This window comes from Mixophyes fleayi, chromosome 5 (genome assembly GCF_038048845.1).
Source record: "Mixophyes fleayi isolate aMixFle1 chromosome 5, aMixFle1.hap1, whole genome shotgun sequence".
NCBI lineage: Eukaryota > Metazoa > Chordata > Amphibia > Anura > Limnodynastidae > Mixophyes > Mixophyes fleayi.
Window position 1 is genome coordinate 65,367,077 of NC_134406.1, and position 15,626 is coordinate 65,382,702.

The window sequence follows — 15,626 nt, forward strand, 5'->3', positions numbered from 1 at the left end:
TCATATATTAATTGTTGTAGGGATATAGTTTATGTTTATTTCAACCGTTGTTTTGTAATAATTTGCACCATTCATATCCTATAGCATTAAGTGGTTATCAAAAGTAAAATGACCTCTACTGATAGTTGAAATGACCACGTGTGTTAGTTACAGTAGTCAGTTATCTAATTTTATAGATGTTATGCCCTAGAGGGTCATGCTCCTAGATTAAGCTAAATCAGTAGCCTAATGATTGTAAAAATAAAAAAATAAGAATAAATAAGAGTAAATGTCCCTCGTATAGTACTAGATATAATGTTTTTTAGAATGTGACAAACACAATTAAGCCATAGTTATTGTTACTTTGAACAAGATAATCTATTGCTTGTTGATCATTTTGTAAGGGTTGGGTACGCTCACCAATGTCCACTACTCCGAAATGGAGACATGGAGAAGGCCTACAAAGAAAATCTGAAATTATGAAAACCAATTGGAAAAGAAACAGACTTACCTTCAACCCAACGCTGGAGATCTCCAATGAGAGCACCATGCTGACAGCAAGTGATTCCGAATGGAGAAGTGTTCGGCACTGCAGGCTGACGTCATCGCAACGTCTGTCAAAAGAAATTTAAAGCGGCAATGTCAGGTTAAGTCTTCAAACACTTAACCTTAGGATTCCCCAAATTACCGCTTTACAATTCTATTGACAGATGTGGCGAAGACGTCAGCCTGTAGTGCCGAACACTTCTCCAATCGGAATCACTTGCTGTCAGCATAGTGCTCCCATCGGAGATCTCCAGCGTCGGGTTGAAGTCTGTTTATTTTCCAATCGATTTTTCATAGTTTTGGATTTTCTTTGAGGGCCTTCTCCATGTCGGAATAGTGGTAATCATAAAAACGATTACCACCTATTTTGTAAGACCAGCCATTTATTTCCAGTAAAGAAATGCTGTACGTAGTGTATGAAGCAACAGTGACATAGCAAAAAAGTCTATTAGCTAAAACTTAAAGAAATAAATTAGCAAACATTAGAAATTATTGAGTCATATGCCTTATGTAACACTAGCATATCTGTACATATCTGTACATTTAATTTTTTTAGAGAAATTCATCAGCGGAGGCTTGGTAAGATATTTTGTTATAAAGCAAATTAAAGTCTTGTTGAAAAGTCTACTATCCACTAGCATTGCATACTGTGTGCTCTGCTCTTGTCTGATGATTTTTTTCACTATATTTCTATTACTCTAATATTATGTACACTTACAGTGTCATTGATTATCAAATCTTAAGGCTATGTTCTCACCAACACTTTTAAAAAAACAACTAAAAAACACAAGTATTTTCGATGGGTACATTCAGCATGACTCCATTTAATTGTTTGAAAATAAAATACACTCACTAAGGGCTCATTCACACTAGAAGTTTCATTGTATTTTGAAAGCTTTAAGGTGAAAACATGTTAAGTGCTTCTCTGCCACTTCTTAAGCGCAGAGCGGTGGTAGCCATATTTCCAACAGTAGAAATATCAATAGAAATATGACCGACACGAAAATGCGACAGGCTAAATGCTGACGTATAAAATCCCAACATAGACAAAATACAGACATTGTGATTGCCGGCAGTGAAAATACAGACATTCACACTCTCAGCATTAAACCAGCAATGCCAGCGGGACAAGCTGGCAGTAAACAGCAAAAATTAAATAAATGTTACTAAATGTAAAAAAAAAATAAAGTGTGCTCCCCCTCCCCAGTCTTAATAACCCTTGTGCTGCCCGCCTAGTTCTGGTGAGAGGAAAATGGAGGATACAAATAGCGTGGAGTCCCCCTGATTTTCCTTCAACCAGCCCTAGGCTTTGCTAGCCGGGGCAAGTAGCACTATAGCAGATGAACCCACAGCAGGTGGTGCCCCTGCCATCCAACTAGCCCCAGGCTGGTCATCAAGAGGCTGGATTCCCTAGTGGGGTCTGCAAAAAAAATGTGGGCCCTCTAGCCCCATGCTGACAGCAATGAAAGGTTAATGATAACACTAATGCTGCAAGCCTAAGGCTGGTTGGAGGAAATTCGGGGGGTTAAACGGAAAAAAATATAACAACAAACCATTCAATTGATTTCTGTAGAACTCTCTCTCAAAGCTCTCAGTAACTCTCAGCCTGTGTTTAAGCAGTACATTCTAACATGGTAAGTTGCTGCAGAGAAGGTAAGATAGTATTCTGGACTCAGTTAAACACAATTTTTTTCATGTAATATACACTATATGAACAAAGTATTTGGCCACACTGGTTAATTATTGAATGGAGTTGTTTCAATCAGACCTGTTGCCAGAGATGTATAAAATCAAGCATCTAGACATGCTGTCTCTATTTGCAAACATTTGGGATATGAAATGGGTCATTCTGAAGAGCTCAATAACTTCAAAGGTGGCACTGTGATAGGATGCCACATTTGCAATAAGACGGTTTGTGAAATTTCATCCTTGCTGGAAATTCCACGGTAAACTGTAAGTGATATTATTAGAAAGTGGAAGTGTTTAAGAACAACAGCAACTCAGCCACAAAATGTAAGACCATGTTAATTCACAGAACGGGGTCAATGACTGCTAAGGCACATGGTATGTAAAAGACGCCAACGCTCTGCTGATTCCATAGCTGAAGAGTTCCGAACTGGGTTTCCATGGCCGAACAGTTGAATGCAAGCCTCACATCACCAAGACCAATGCCTAGCATCGGATGGATTGGCGTAAAGCGCACCAACACTAGACTGTGGAGCAGTAGAAATGTGTTCTGTGGAGTGATGAGTCACGTTTCTCTGTTTGGCAATCAGATGGGCGAGTCTGTGTTTGGCTAATCCTGGGATAGCATTACCTGCCTGACTGCATTATGCCAACTGTGAAGTTTGGTGGAGGAGAAATAATGGTATGGGGTTTCTTTTCAGGGTTTGGGCTAGGCCACTTATCTCCAATGAAGAGCAATCTTAATGCCTCAGCATACCAAGTCATTTTGGACAATGCTATGCTTCCAACTTTGTGGCAACAGTTTGGGGAAAGCTATTTTCTATTGCAACATGACTGCACCCTAGTGCACAAAGGACTACAAAGACATGACTTGATGAGTTTAGTGTGGAAGAACTTGACTGGCACTCACAGAGCTCTGATCTCAATTCCATCGAACATCTTTGGGATGAACTGGAATGGAGATTGCGAGCCAGGCCTTCTCGTCTAACATCAGTGCCTGACCTCATAAATGCTCTGCAGAATGAATGGGCACAAATTCCCACAGAAACACTCCAACATCTTGTGGAGGCCTTCCAAGAAGAGTGGAAGCTGTTATCGTAGCAAAGGGGGGACCAACTCCATATTAAAGTATATGTACTTGAATACAATGTCATTACAGTCCTTGTTGGTGTAATGGTCAAGCGTCCGAATACTTTTGTCCATATAGTGTATGTTATTCAGCTCAGCAATACACCCTTTGATATTTATAATGTTCAATGTTAGCTTTACTTGCTCTTTAAACAAAATCATAGACTACAAGAGTATGCTTTGCTAAAACTGATAAGAACTAACAATGTTAATATAGAGTAGAAAAGTGACAATCAGTTTTAAATCCAGGAATTCCTAGGACCCCATGTAAGCAATAATCAGTATGAATGTTTAAGATACTGATTTTTTTTAACTCCACTAAAATGATCATTTAAAGGAACTCTTAACATGTATTGCTTTTTTTTCTTTTTGTTTTTCTTGCAATGAGAATGATAAGGCATTACAGTTTAAAAACTAATCTTGCTATAGGAAATTATCTAGTATCGATGGTAGCTGCGCTCACCATTCTGTAGAGATTCCATTTTTACTATTTTTCCCCCTACGTTACATTTTTCTTCCCAGAACTTTTCTGCCATTTTTTTTTTAATGTTTGTAATTTTATTTTTTTATTAAAAAAAAAGAAAATGATTAAGGTGCAACATGTCATAAAATACTAACATAAGAAGAATCCTGTATCAAGCATTCAACATTACTTCATAATAACAAAAAGTGTTATGCTCATACAGAAAACAATATGAAGTTCTGATAACATCTGTGGTAAAAAGGGGAAATATCCAGAATACCAGAGAAAATATATTTACTTCTAAGTCATAGGAGCATTATACTGTTAGTTGAAAAATCTAATTAAAATAGGAAAAATAGAAAATCAATAATATGAGGATGGGCGTAAAGGAGAAGTGAATGATTATGGGGTATATGGAGACAAGAGGGATATCAGGATCAGGAGTTAAGAGCCTATCCTTTAGTGACATTGGATAAACAGGTTAAACTTTGTGAAAGCTGGACTTGTGTACAAGGTTCTTTAAAGTCTAAGCAATTAATAAAAATAGAACAACAATCCTCACATCTATTAGAAGAAAAAGGATAATGCCATTCACATTCCTGTAAATCTCAAGTCTTCCAAACCACTCATTTAGTGTTTCAGGAGAGGGGATCTCCAATGGACTGGGATCATTGTTTTTGCAGCATTATTTTGGTGCCTCAATAGCGAAATTTGTAGCTAATGACTGGTGCATTAATCATCATCATCATCATCATCATTTATTTATATAGCGCCACTAATTCCGCAGCGCTGTACAGAGAACTCATTCACATCAGTCCCTGCCCCATTGGAGCTTACAGTCTAAATTCCCTACTATAGACACACACTCACACACAGAGAGGGAGAGACTAGGGTCAATTTGATTTCAGCCAATTAACCTACCAGTATGTTTTTTTGGAGTGTGGGAGGAAACCAGAGCACCTGGAGGAAACCCACGCAAACACAGGGAGAACATACAAACTCCACACAGATAAGGCCATGGTTGGGAATCGAACTCATGACCCCAGTGCTGTGAGGCAGATGTGCTAACCACTAGGCCACTGTGCTGCCCACATTAATAATATTTAGTAATCAGAGCTGAGATTCTCTGGAATTTCACTTTGCATAAATTATTTGGATATAGAGATCGCCTGTTCCCAAAATGGCCAAAGTCTTGGACATTCCCATCAGATGTGTAATGGTGTCCCAATAGCCAGATTTTATCTACAGCAGGAGTTGGGGGTACCAAGGTACATTTTAGCGAGGAGGATAGGGCACCTGTACCATTTCGATAGGACCTAATATTGGGTCTCGAATACAGACACATTTAACAAGATATTTTAACGAGACTGGTTGTCTGGACGATCTTATTCCAGCTGCTTTCCTGGGCCTCATTACCTAGGTCCCTCTCTCAATCTGAAATTTGTTAATGTGCTGAAACTATTTTCTATTAAAAGTTTATAAATACATGATTATATTTGTTTGGGACAGGTTGAGGCTGTACACATGATTCACCTACGGAAATAAGTCCCGTTGTGTGCCGTAATGTGCGTGAAAATGCTCTGCGTCTACCGACAAATGGACTTTACACCAGTGAATGCAAGTTCATCCAATTCAAATTCAAACACAAATTACACTTCCAACAGAATACGATTTGAAGGGCGGAACAGGGGATGAAAGGGGCATATGCACATAGGCAATGCACAGTAAGGATGTAAGTGCCAAGGTATCAGAAAGGTCCAAAATAAGGGCAGATAAAGAGGAAAGAGACTCAGGGCTAGATTTACTAAGCTGCGGGTTTGAAAAAGTGGGGATGTTGCCTATAGCAACCAATCAGATTCTAGCTGTCATTTTGTAGAAAGTACTAAATAAATGAAAGCTAGAATCTGATTGGTTGCTATAGGCAACATCCTCACTTTTTCAAACCCGCAGCTTAGTAAATATATACCCCTCAGTCCCCTAAGTTTGCTCATAGCATATACAAAGTGGAAAAGTGAAACTGTGTATACACATTTCCCTATTCTAAGCATAATTAGTTAAAGACCATATTTGAGGTTACAGTCCCTTCATTTATCATGTGCAGTAAATAGACCATGCACAGTTGATAGCTATATAGTTGTTCATATTCTAATTTCTGTAATATTAACTTAATCTGTCCTTTATCATGTTCGTATCATATATTCCTTAAAAAAGTAAATGTAGAATAGGAAATAAATAGCAAATACCTTGATATTAATTAGACTTGTTCAAAAAGGCATCGGTATATAGGCTCTGTTTGAAATTACCCACTCCATTATAAGGGAGATGGGGAATCATTAAGGGATTTTGGGAGGGTGAAAGTAAGGATTTTTAATTTGATTTGCAAAGAGATTCACTGAACGGATTGACCCAGTGCATTGACAGATGAAATTAGGTCAAGTGGATAAATGTAAGAGCAGTGTTTTCTACTGACTGGGATATAATCATGTATAAGAGGTATAAATAATGCAAAAAATTTTTGCTATATATATCAATGAAATATACGTTCAAATATAAAACAATGTAATTGTATTAACTATAGCTATATTGTGTACAGTCTTTTTCTCAGTTTAATTTAATGCAGAAATATTTACATGATATATTATTATACTGATGGCAAAAGCCATCAATTTAAATAATGTTTAATTGAGCATTCCATTATGACACCCTATTTTCAGGTGCTAATAAGTCTGGAATATTGAAACAGAGTTACATGAAGTCTGCTATGCAGACACACACTGTACAGCAAGCTGAGATTTGTCATTTTTTTTGCTTGATATTCAAGTGAATATTCTGGAGATAGTAAAAAATTTTAAAAAAATAGAAGGGGAGTTTTTAGAATTTTTTTTCTCCGGAAAGAAACTTTGCTACAGTGAAACTAATAGTTGTCCATGAAATTTGGTATAAATTATGTTTTAATGCAGGACTTTGCTAACCTTAACCAATTCTGAAAAATTTAAGTGGCAGCAATTACAGAGAGGTGTTTCTGAAATCTGTCCGTATTTTAGAGATGCTCTGTTGGTGAATGAATTAGCTTATCTATCCTGATGTGATAATAATCACAGTGAAAAATGTCTGTAGGCTTATAAAAGGAGCTTACTGTCACTCAAACATTCTTGCCTTCTGGATTGCGGTAGAGGAAATGTCTGTGGGTGCACTCTCTGACTATCACTGTGACAATAAGTAGTCCAGACTCTGGTAGATTTGTATGCACATTGTATGTGCTATAAAGTTGTGTGAACTGGTACAAACTTAAGTGGTTCCCTGTTGCCCATCTGCTGGGACTGCTGAATTTCCTCCAGGGGTTTTTCCAGTTGTTCCTCCAGGGGCTCCTTCACTGGCTCCAGGGTTCTTTAAGTGGTTTTTCCAGTGGCTCCAGGGGTTCTTCAGGCTGTTCTTCCAGGAGCTCCTCATATGGCTTCTCCCTTGGTTCCTCCTATGGCTCCTCCCTGGACTCCTTCCGCACATCCTGTTGGTAGCGGTGACGATGGCGGAAGACTATTTGAATAAATATGACACATGACACATTAGTATTTAAATAATTATTATAAATCTTGCCTACATAGATAGAAACACCGATGTAATCTTAGGTTTCAAGTTTAATTATTAAATAACACACATGGAGCATTACTGCACCATTGCCCAAATGAAAACACCTCTACAACACTTGCACATGGACTTGATCTAGGAGGTTTATTAAAAATTATACTAAACTGAATGTAATTACATATTGGTACTGACACATCACTATTGCATAGCAGGCCTTGTGTAATGAAGGTTATTAGAAGCCACATTACTACCTACAATACCTTCTCTTCTACACTGGAACATAACTACAAGGACCAGATAAATCTATAATCATAAGTATTTATTTTCAGTTGTGCCTGGCAAGTTCCCTCCTAATATTTACAAGGAGCTGCGATTGCCTGCTGCGGAAGTCACTCAAGTGACATTGCAGTTGAGCAGCCGACCACCTGCTGCTCACTCTACACCACAGATATTGTTTTGCAGCCCTATAGGCTGCATTTTTTTCAGTGTTGCTCAGGTATTGGGCTGTGGAACCTAAGTAATGGTCCATCACTTTAGTAAGGTCCCGCAGCTCAATTCTCGAGAAGCTTGCTGCTCGCATGTTTGTAAGTGAATTCGATTTTTAAACATTCTCCTCATTGATTGGCTAGCAGAACATTTATGGGCATAGGTACGTAAGTCGCGGATAACTTCTAGACCATATCTTAAATGGCAGATAGTCTTTTACTTGCCCCTAATGCATACCTGTAATATCCCCTTCAATCACAATAGTGGGCTGTACAAATGCAATAAGGGATGTTCCAAATGCCTGGGCGTTCACACACAATAAATGGCTGGAAAATATACCTCTGCAGACACTATATAAAGCTGGAGAGGCAAAGATTGTTCCTTGCCATTTTGTGAATCCGGCTGTATAGTTTCATTATATGCTAGAGATTGCTTTGGAAAAATTTTCCATTTGGAGGAAGAGATCGTTGTCCTCCCTTGGTAAACGAAGGCAGCCAAACTTCAGCCACAAAGAGGTGGCAAAATTACACTGTCTTCCCTTGCATCTGTGCCCCTTTTTATGCATGCCAATACTTTATTTGCCCTTGCAGCTGCTGCTTGACATTGAGCACTATTGCTAAGTCTACTGTCTACGAGCACTCCCAAATGCTTTTCTATTATAGATTCTCCTAAATTAATTCCATTTACTTTATAGATTATGTTCTTGTTTTTAATCCCTAAATGCATAACCTTATAGTCATCTATGTTAAACCTCATATTCCATTTGGCTGCCCAATCCTCCAGTTTATTTAAGTCCTTCTGTACAGAAGCTACATCTTGCTCTGATTTTATTACCTTACAGAGTTTAGTGTCATCTGCAAAAATAGAAACTTTACTCTCTAAACCATCCCCAAGGTCATTAATAAATATATTAAAAAGGAGTGGCCCCAGCACGGAACCTTGAGGTACTCCACTTAAAACTTTTGACCAATTAGAAAATGTTCCATTTATCACAGCTCTCTGTTCCCTATTCTCTAACCAGTTTTCGATCCAAGTACAAATGTTGTTTCCTAGACCCAGTTCCCTTATTTTGTAAATCAACCTCTTGTGTGGCACTTTATCAAAGGCCTTTGCAAAATCTAAGTAGACCACATCTACTGTGCTGCCCTGGTCTAAGTTCCCACTAACTTCCTCGTAGAAACTAATTAGATTAGTTTGACATGACCTATCCCTCACAAATCCATGTTTATTGCCACTAATAATATTATTGCGCATCAAGTAATCCTGAATACTATCCCTTAAAATACCTTCCAGTAGTTTCCCCACTATTGATGTCAGGCTTATAGGTCTATAATTTCCTGGTTGTGATCTCGTCCCTTTTTTAAACAACGGCATCACATGCACTGACACTTGCTCGGTGTCAGTGCAACTCATTTGCTGTGCTTCTGACTTCAAGTTCTCCTCAGCCGCTACCTAGCTGCTAACTAATTCCATGGATCACCGTGTACCAGTATCGCCTGTCTGACCAAGTCTGTGGAACATCCTTGTGTACTTCGTTGCCTGAACCATGTACCAATAATCGCCTGTCTGACCAAGTCTGTGGAACATCCTTGTGTACTTCGCTGCCTGAACCGTGCACCAATAATCGCCTGTCTGGCCATGTCTGTGGAACATCCTTGTGTACTTCGCTGCCTGAACCGTGCACCAGTAATCGCCTGCCTGACCAAGTCTGTGGAACATCCTTGTGTACCTCGCTGCCTAAATTGTGTACCAGTAATCGCCTGCCTGACCAAGTCTGTGGAATTTCCTTATGTACCTCGCTACCTAATCTCCGTGTACCAGTTCCTGGCGTGTCTGACTACTCTTGTCCTGATTCCTGTGTGCCAGTTCCCGGCGTGTCTGACTACTCTTGGGCTGATTCCAGTTTAGCAGTTCCTGGCGTGCCTGACTACTCTTGGGCTGATTCCAGTGTACCAGTTCCTGACGTGTCTGACTACTCACTACCTGATCTCCGTGTACCAGTTCCTGGCATGTCTGACTACTCTTGGCCTGATTCCAGTGTACCAGTTCCTGGGATGTCTGAACAATCACTACCTGATCTCTGTGTACCAGTACCCAGCTTGTTTGACTACTCTGATACCTTCACTGCATCTTTCCGGATCTGCTGTTCTCTAGTAACTTTCTCAAGTATTCACATGCAGTGCAGATTCCTGGCAGCTAAGCCCATCCAGCCATTGCGGCGGTTCTTGGTGAATACCAGGGAGTCCGTTAGACTCAACGCCTCTGGTCTGCCTGTACTAATCAGGATTAATACAGGTATCTGAATCGTAACGCTAACATTGCTCTATTCGATTTTCTTCATTTTTATGAGCCACTAGACATGAAGATGTCTTAAAACACCAGTGGAACAGAAACTGAAATTATTCTGACTGATATGATATCAAATGAAATAAGATTCAAATGAAGACATCATCCAATTTTGTTATTAAATTTGCATGTTAAATTTATTTCAATAATTTCGCATGTATTAATATGGGATTTTGTCTTTATAAATGATAAGACCATTAAGGGAGGTCTTCTTACATTATGCCAATAATGGATAATAAATGTAATCCTTGTGTCTCCTTGGAAAGCAAAGGTGAGAGTTTCAATATGTCACTTCCGTTTTTGGTTATCGAGTTTAAATATTGTGCATGTAATGTGGAACTTTGCACTTAGATACTCATCGAATAAGATATGCCTGTTTTTGAAGGGTATTTTGTCATCTTGTAACGTAGTCAAATTTGGTATTGTATTATGATTGTGAAAACTGCAGGTGACGTGTATAAGGACACGTCCCTTCCGGTTACTATGAAATGTAAATAGAATGGATTCTTTGCTGATTTTATCAGTCTTATTGTACTATTATGATTACTTACCTTTATCCATATCTCCAAAGCCTTCTCTACATATATGGTTGCACTTTATTCCAAATAATTTTTTATTGATACATCTAATCTGGAGTGTAATGTCACTTCCAGTCTTCGATTCAGAAGTAATTTTTGAATTATAGACATATTTTATTTTTTTGAGAAGAGTGATGTAATTTAGGAAGATACTCTTATACATCTCTGATCATTAGACGCAGGGCCGGATTAACCCGAGGTCTAACTGGGCTATAGCCCAGGGGCCTCGGGCATCCAGGGGGCCCTTCAAAGTACTCAGCAGCATTATTGATTGGTCCGGGGGCGGGGGCCGTCCCCGGCGGTTAGTACTCTGCTTACTGAGGAGATCTCGCGAGATCTCCTCAGTGAGGAGCTTACAGCACGCCGGTGACGGAGGACTGCAGTGACAGGTAAGCGCTTGGGGAAGGGGGGGGGGCCTCCCCCTCCCGGGGGACGGCGGATGGCTCACATTGGGGGCCTCACGGGGGAATGGAGGCGCCCTTAGTCCAGGGGCCTCCATTCCCTTAATCCGGCCCTGATTAGACGTTTTTATTAAAAGAGATTGTGTAAATTATGGGAACTCCGCCCACCTTTTGTTTATTGGTGCTTTTGTATTTAAATGTGGTTCTGGAGCACTCCAATTCACTTACCTTGAAAAAGACTGTTCACAGTAGAAACGTGTTGGTTTGGAGTGTAAAGGATACGTGATTTTGTTTTTTACACCTATCTAAAACTGTGGAGATATAGATGGGTTCTTCTATCGGCAAAACACGGGATCATAACATATGATGACTGATTGTTTGATGCTCATCCATTTCTCCTATCTGCTAGGAGTATATCTAAATACCTTAATGTTTTATTTATCTGTGCGTGTTGAATTAATTTTAAGTGCAATAAATTAGGTTTTAAACAATATCACGCTAGAATTTTTTCCTCTATTTTTGTATAATCTTGGAATATTGCACATTAAAATTTAGAGAAAAATACACCAAGATGCAAGACACAGGAATAAAGAAACCTTTATAAGTCCTTTTCAAGCTTGTGTTCAGTAAGTGTCTGACCATAAGGGAAGCCTGTGTGAATTCACCGATCACTACCTGTAATATATATATAAAACTAAAAGAGAAAAAGGAATTCTAGTAAGATTTGAATAGATAAGGAATTCTTAGAATATTTCATAAAATGTATCTACTGGTTGCATTATGTTCGTTTTGTTTTGTCTTTTCTCTTTGTTTATATTTTTCATGATACTTTGACCCTATTTGTGCATTTAGAGACCTTAACTTAATATCTAACTCTTAGTCTGTGGCTTCCTGATTCCCTCCAATTATCGCCTCACATCATGATACTGCCCATGTCAGATGCAGCCCTGCCATCACTAAACTAATCATACAAGTGGACCAGAATCAAGACACTCATCTCCTGATAGCGTGAATATACAAATGATCTGATTTGGACAAGCAAGTGTTAAAGATTGTATACAATAAGGTGCTCTGACCCTAGTCAAGTGTACTCTAAAAATGATCCGCTAGAGAAGTGGCTCTTAACTCTTTTTGTGTCATGCACTCTTTTGTATGTATAACAAAAACACAATGGGTACATGCCCACGGTCAAAATGCATCTATTTACACGTTTCCACTCACATTTCCTGTGTTCTGCTAGTTCTGCATTGTAATGCTGGTATCGTACCAGTTGTAAGCAAATTAATGTTTTCTTGACTTAATGAGGTTCTTATAATAATGAGGTTCTGTATAATAATTCTAAAAATTGCTACAAATAGAGAATTACAACTTTCCCGCATGCAAACGTAGCATGGGTTAAGACCAAACATCAATTGTCAGACACAAACATCATTACTTGTTATAATTAAACCATTGTATGATGTGTGAGGTGTAAATATGGGAAATTATAATTGATAGGTGATGAGTAACTAGGCATGAGGAATGAGTGGCAAATTAGAAGAATGTGTGACCATGTATGAGCAGTGACTGAAGAGTAATAAGGGATGAGTAGCAAGATGCAAAATAAGTCCCATTAGAAGGGTAGCATGATACCCAGTATCTGCCATCCCTGAGGTAGTGGAAAGACCATGTACTTTTTGTTGCAAGAAACACCCTCCTGCATATCATTGAATGCCCTTGCAAATATGCCTTCTCCACCCTTCATTTAAATAATCTTGCCCCACAAAACAAAATTTTATTGTTGCATCTTGGTGCAAAAGTGGACTTATGCATCTACTCTATTCACAGCAAGGATCTACTCAAATCCTGCCGTTGACAAGTCCAAACTTTTGCATAGACACAGATGCCACCATCTTGGCCTGCAAATTCATATGCTATCCTGCAAAGCTATGTGCATTTATTCAAAAGTATATGCATGACATCACAAAAGGGCATTTACACTGTAGGACTGCAATAGTCATTTTATAGTAATGATTATTTTGATTATTAGAGGAGATAGACTACTCCCAGCTGATCACATCATTTAGCAACAATGGCAAGGATAGACTAAACCAGTGGGTGTTCTTGGCTTAAAAGGGAGTCACATGATTAGATGTGATCATGTGATGCTTACATCCAATTCTAGGCTGCCCTCATTGGTCAGAAATGATAAATGTTGTGCTCATCTGTTGGTAGTCCAAACCCTATACAGATTTGTTAATCGTTTGATATAAAGGTTGCAAACTCACATTTCCAGTGTCAAAATTCATCTTAGGAAAATGGTGTATATTTTTAGCATTCATGGATCTTTTTTCATGCCAGAAAAAATACTGAAGTCTGTCATATTTTATTACATTTTAAAGAGTGTCACAGAAGTTCAGCTCCAGAAGGTTAAAGATGCATGTGGTGATATTTAATTGCTTGTTACATTTGTTCTACAGAAAAATACAGAGGAAGAGGAAAAGCAGGGTCACATTTTGAGGCAGCGAGGAGACGGAGTAGGGCTGTCCTTTATCACATCTCCGGTCACCTGCAAAAGAGAGAAAAGAACAAATTAAAGCTCAATAAAGTAAGAATATATATTTATATTTCCTATTACATGAACAGCCTTTTGTAATCTGTGCATGTTGAGTCATCAATACAGTTCATATTAATATTAACATTTATTTATACGGTGCCAGCATACTCTGCAGCACTTTACAATTGGCTTTAAGACCTGTAACCTGAATGCCCAAGGTTTGCTGCAGTACAGTATTATATGTATTTTAGCATACATTTGTTTGAGGTGCAAGACAATTGTTAAGCTATATAATTCCATTTGCATATTATCATTGCTCTTCCTTAACTTTCTCTGCTTCTTGACGGGTATTGAAGTGAAAAAATGAATGCTAATGGCTGTTTTCCCTCAGAAAGTAAATCTAGTTGCAAAGACCTTACATTACGTAAGTTTTATATTGCATCAATATATCATTTTCTAATATAAAAATGAAAAACTTGTTCATGTTGGTTTCATGTTTACAATATATTTATGAATTATGTATTATTTGTTAAAACCCAGGGCCTCGTTTACCAAGCATCCAAAGTTCAGCACAAAATTATCTTTGGTGGCACTTTGCTCAGGTGTGCCTAGATTTCCATCAAAGCACATAGGTTGGTGGACCAAGATGGCAGTGAGCCTTGTAGAAGTGGATTTCTAGGCACACTTTGCTCAATGTTAAAAAAAAATTAAATACACAAAAGTGCCACTTGTATTAAATGCAGTTCTAGTATCCCCTCAATCTAATGGGGTTCTAAAGGGTTTGGACAGTAGACTTTTGTTGTGATAGATGAACTTTTGCTCTGAACGCCTCTTGAAACATTTCTGCCTTTTGCAAAACAAGTGACACCTCAGGTTTGTAGTGGCATTTCCTGAAAATAGTCATGGTTCTTACAATATGCTGAATGGACCATCTAGGGCCCTTTTCCAAAGTCAAAATATTTTGCAATGTACATCCAGTGTACTTGTAAATGAGGCCCCCTGACTATGTTGTGACACTGAATTGTTTACTAAATGGATTGTAAATGTCAGTGTGGATTGTAACTGATCCACTCAATATTCTAAAATTTAGGAATATATATTTTATACATTCCTATTCCTTTCAATGTGCTAAATTTACTGTCAGTTAGGAATGGATGCTCTTATTAGTGTGGATGAAAGTCTGTATTATTCAAAATATTGTGTTGAAATCTCCACTTACAAAAGAACTCCAAGGAAACAATGCATAAAATACATTGTGTCAATAATCTCCCTCCCCCAAATTTTAGAGAGAGTATCCGATGCTCAGGACCCATTATGTTTGACAGCTACTCACATTCACCTGCACTGGCAACAGTTGGTTCTCTAGGCATAAAAATCTGGAAACATTTGAAATAACACATGCTAAGCTGGATGACAGTTATTACAACTGATTGCACTAGTCGCAACAGCAGTCCAATCAGATATATTGAGAAACTTTGTTTGCAGCTTCTGAACTTTTGAACTTCTCTAGGCTTACATGCCTAAAGAATCATATGTTACAATCAGGCCAATGGGAGGGCTCTAGATCCTGAACAGTGGTTATTGACCTCTTCCAATTGGGGGAACAGGTTAGTTCACATTTTTTACTATCATTCTCCTGCAATTAATCTTATTTTTTAAGACAATTCCCATTTTTATCCATATGGTAATCATGTTGCAACCCAATAGTAGAATATTAGAGTTTAAGCAACATTATACCCAGGCAATGATCTCCGATTACATAATATTAAAGAGGTTTTTAAGTTCTCCAATAAATATTCTTTCTTTTAAACTGTTACATGATTCTTTATTAAATGTGTCTTTCAAGCTGATAAGAACTCATTGAAAGAACTAGCAGGACTCCATCCTCATTT

The 15,626-nt window shown here is 38.3% G+C and overlaps 1 protein-coding gene across 1 annotated transcript in view; it reads left to right on the forward strand.

Moving 5' to 3' along the window:
• The window catches only part of KCNH8 (potassium voltage-gated channel subfamily H member 8), a 325,816-nt gene that overhangs the window by 157,990 nt on the left and 152,200 nt on the right, over nucleotides 1–15,626 (forward strand). The window contains exon 4 of the mRNA XM_075212321.1: nucleotides 13,658–13,785. Within this exon, the coding sequence (XP_075068422.1) occupies nucleotides 13,658–13,785 (128 nt within the window). The remainder of the gene's footprint in view (nucleotides 1–13,657; nucleotides 13,786–15,626) is intronic.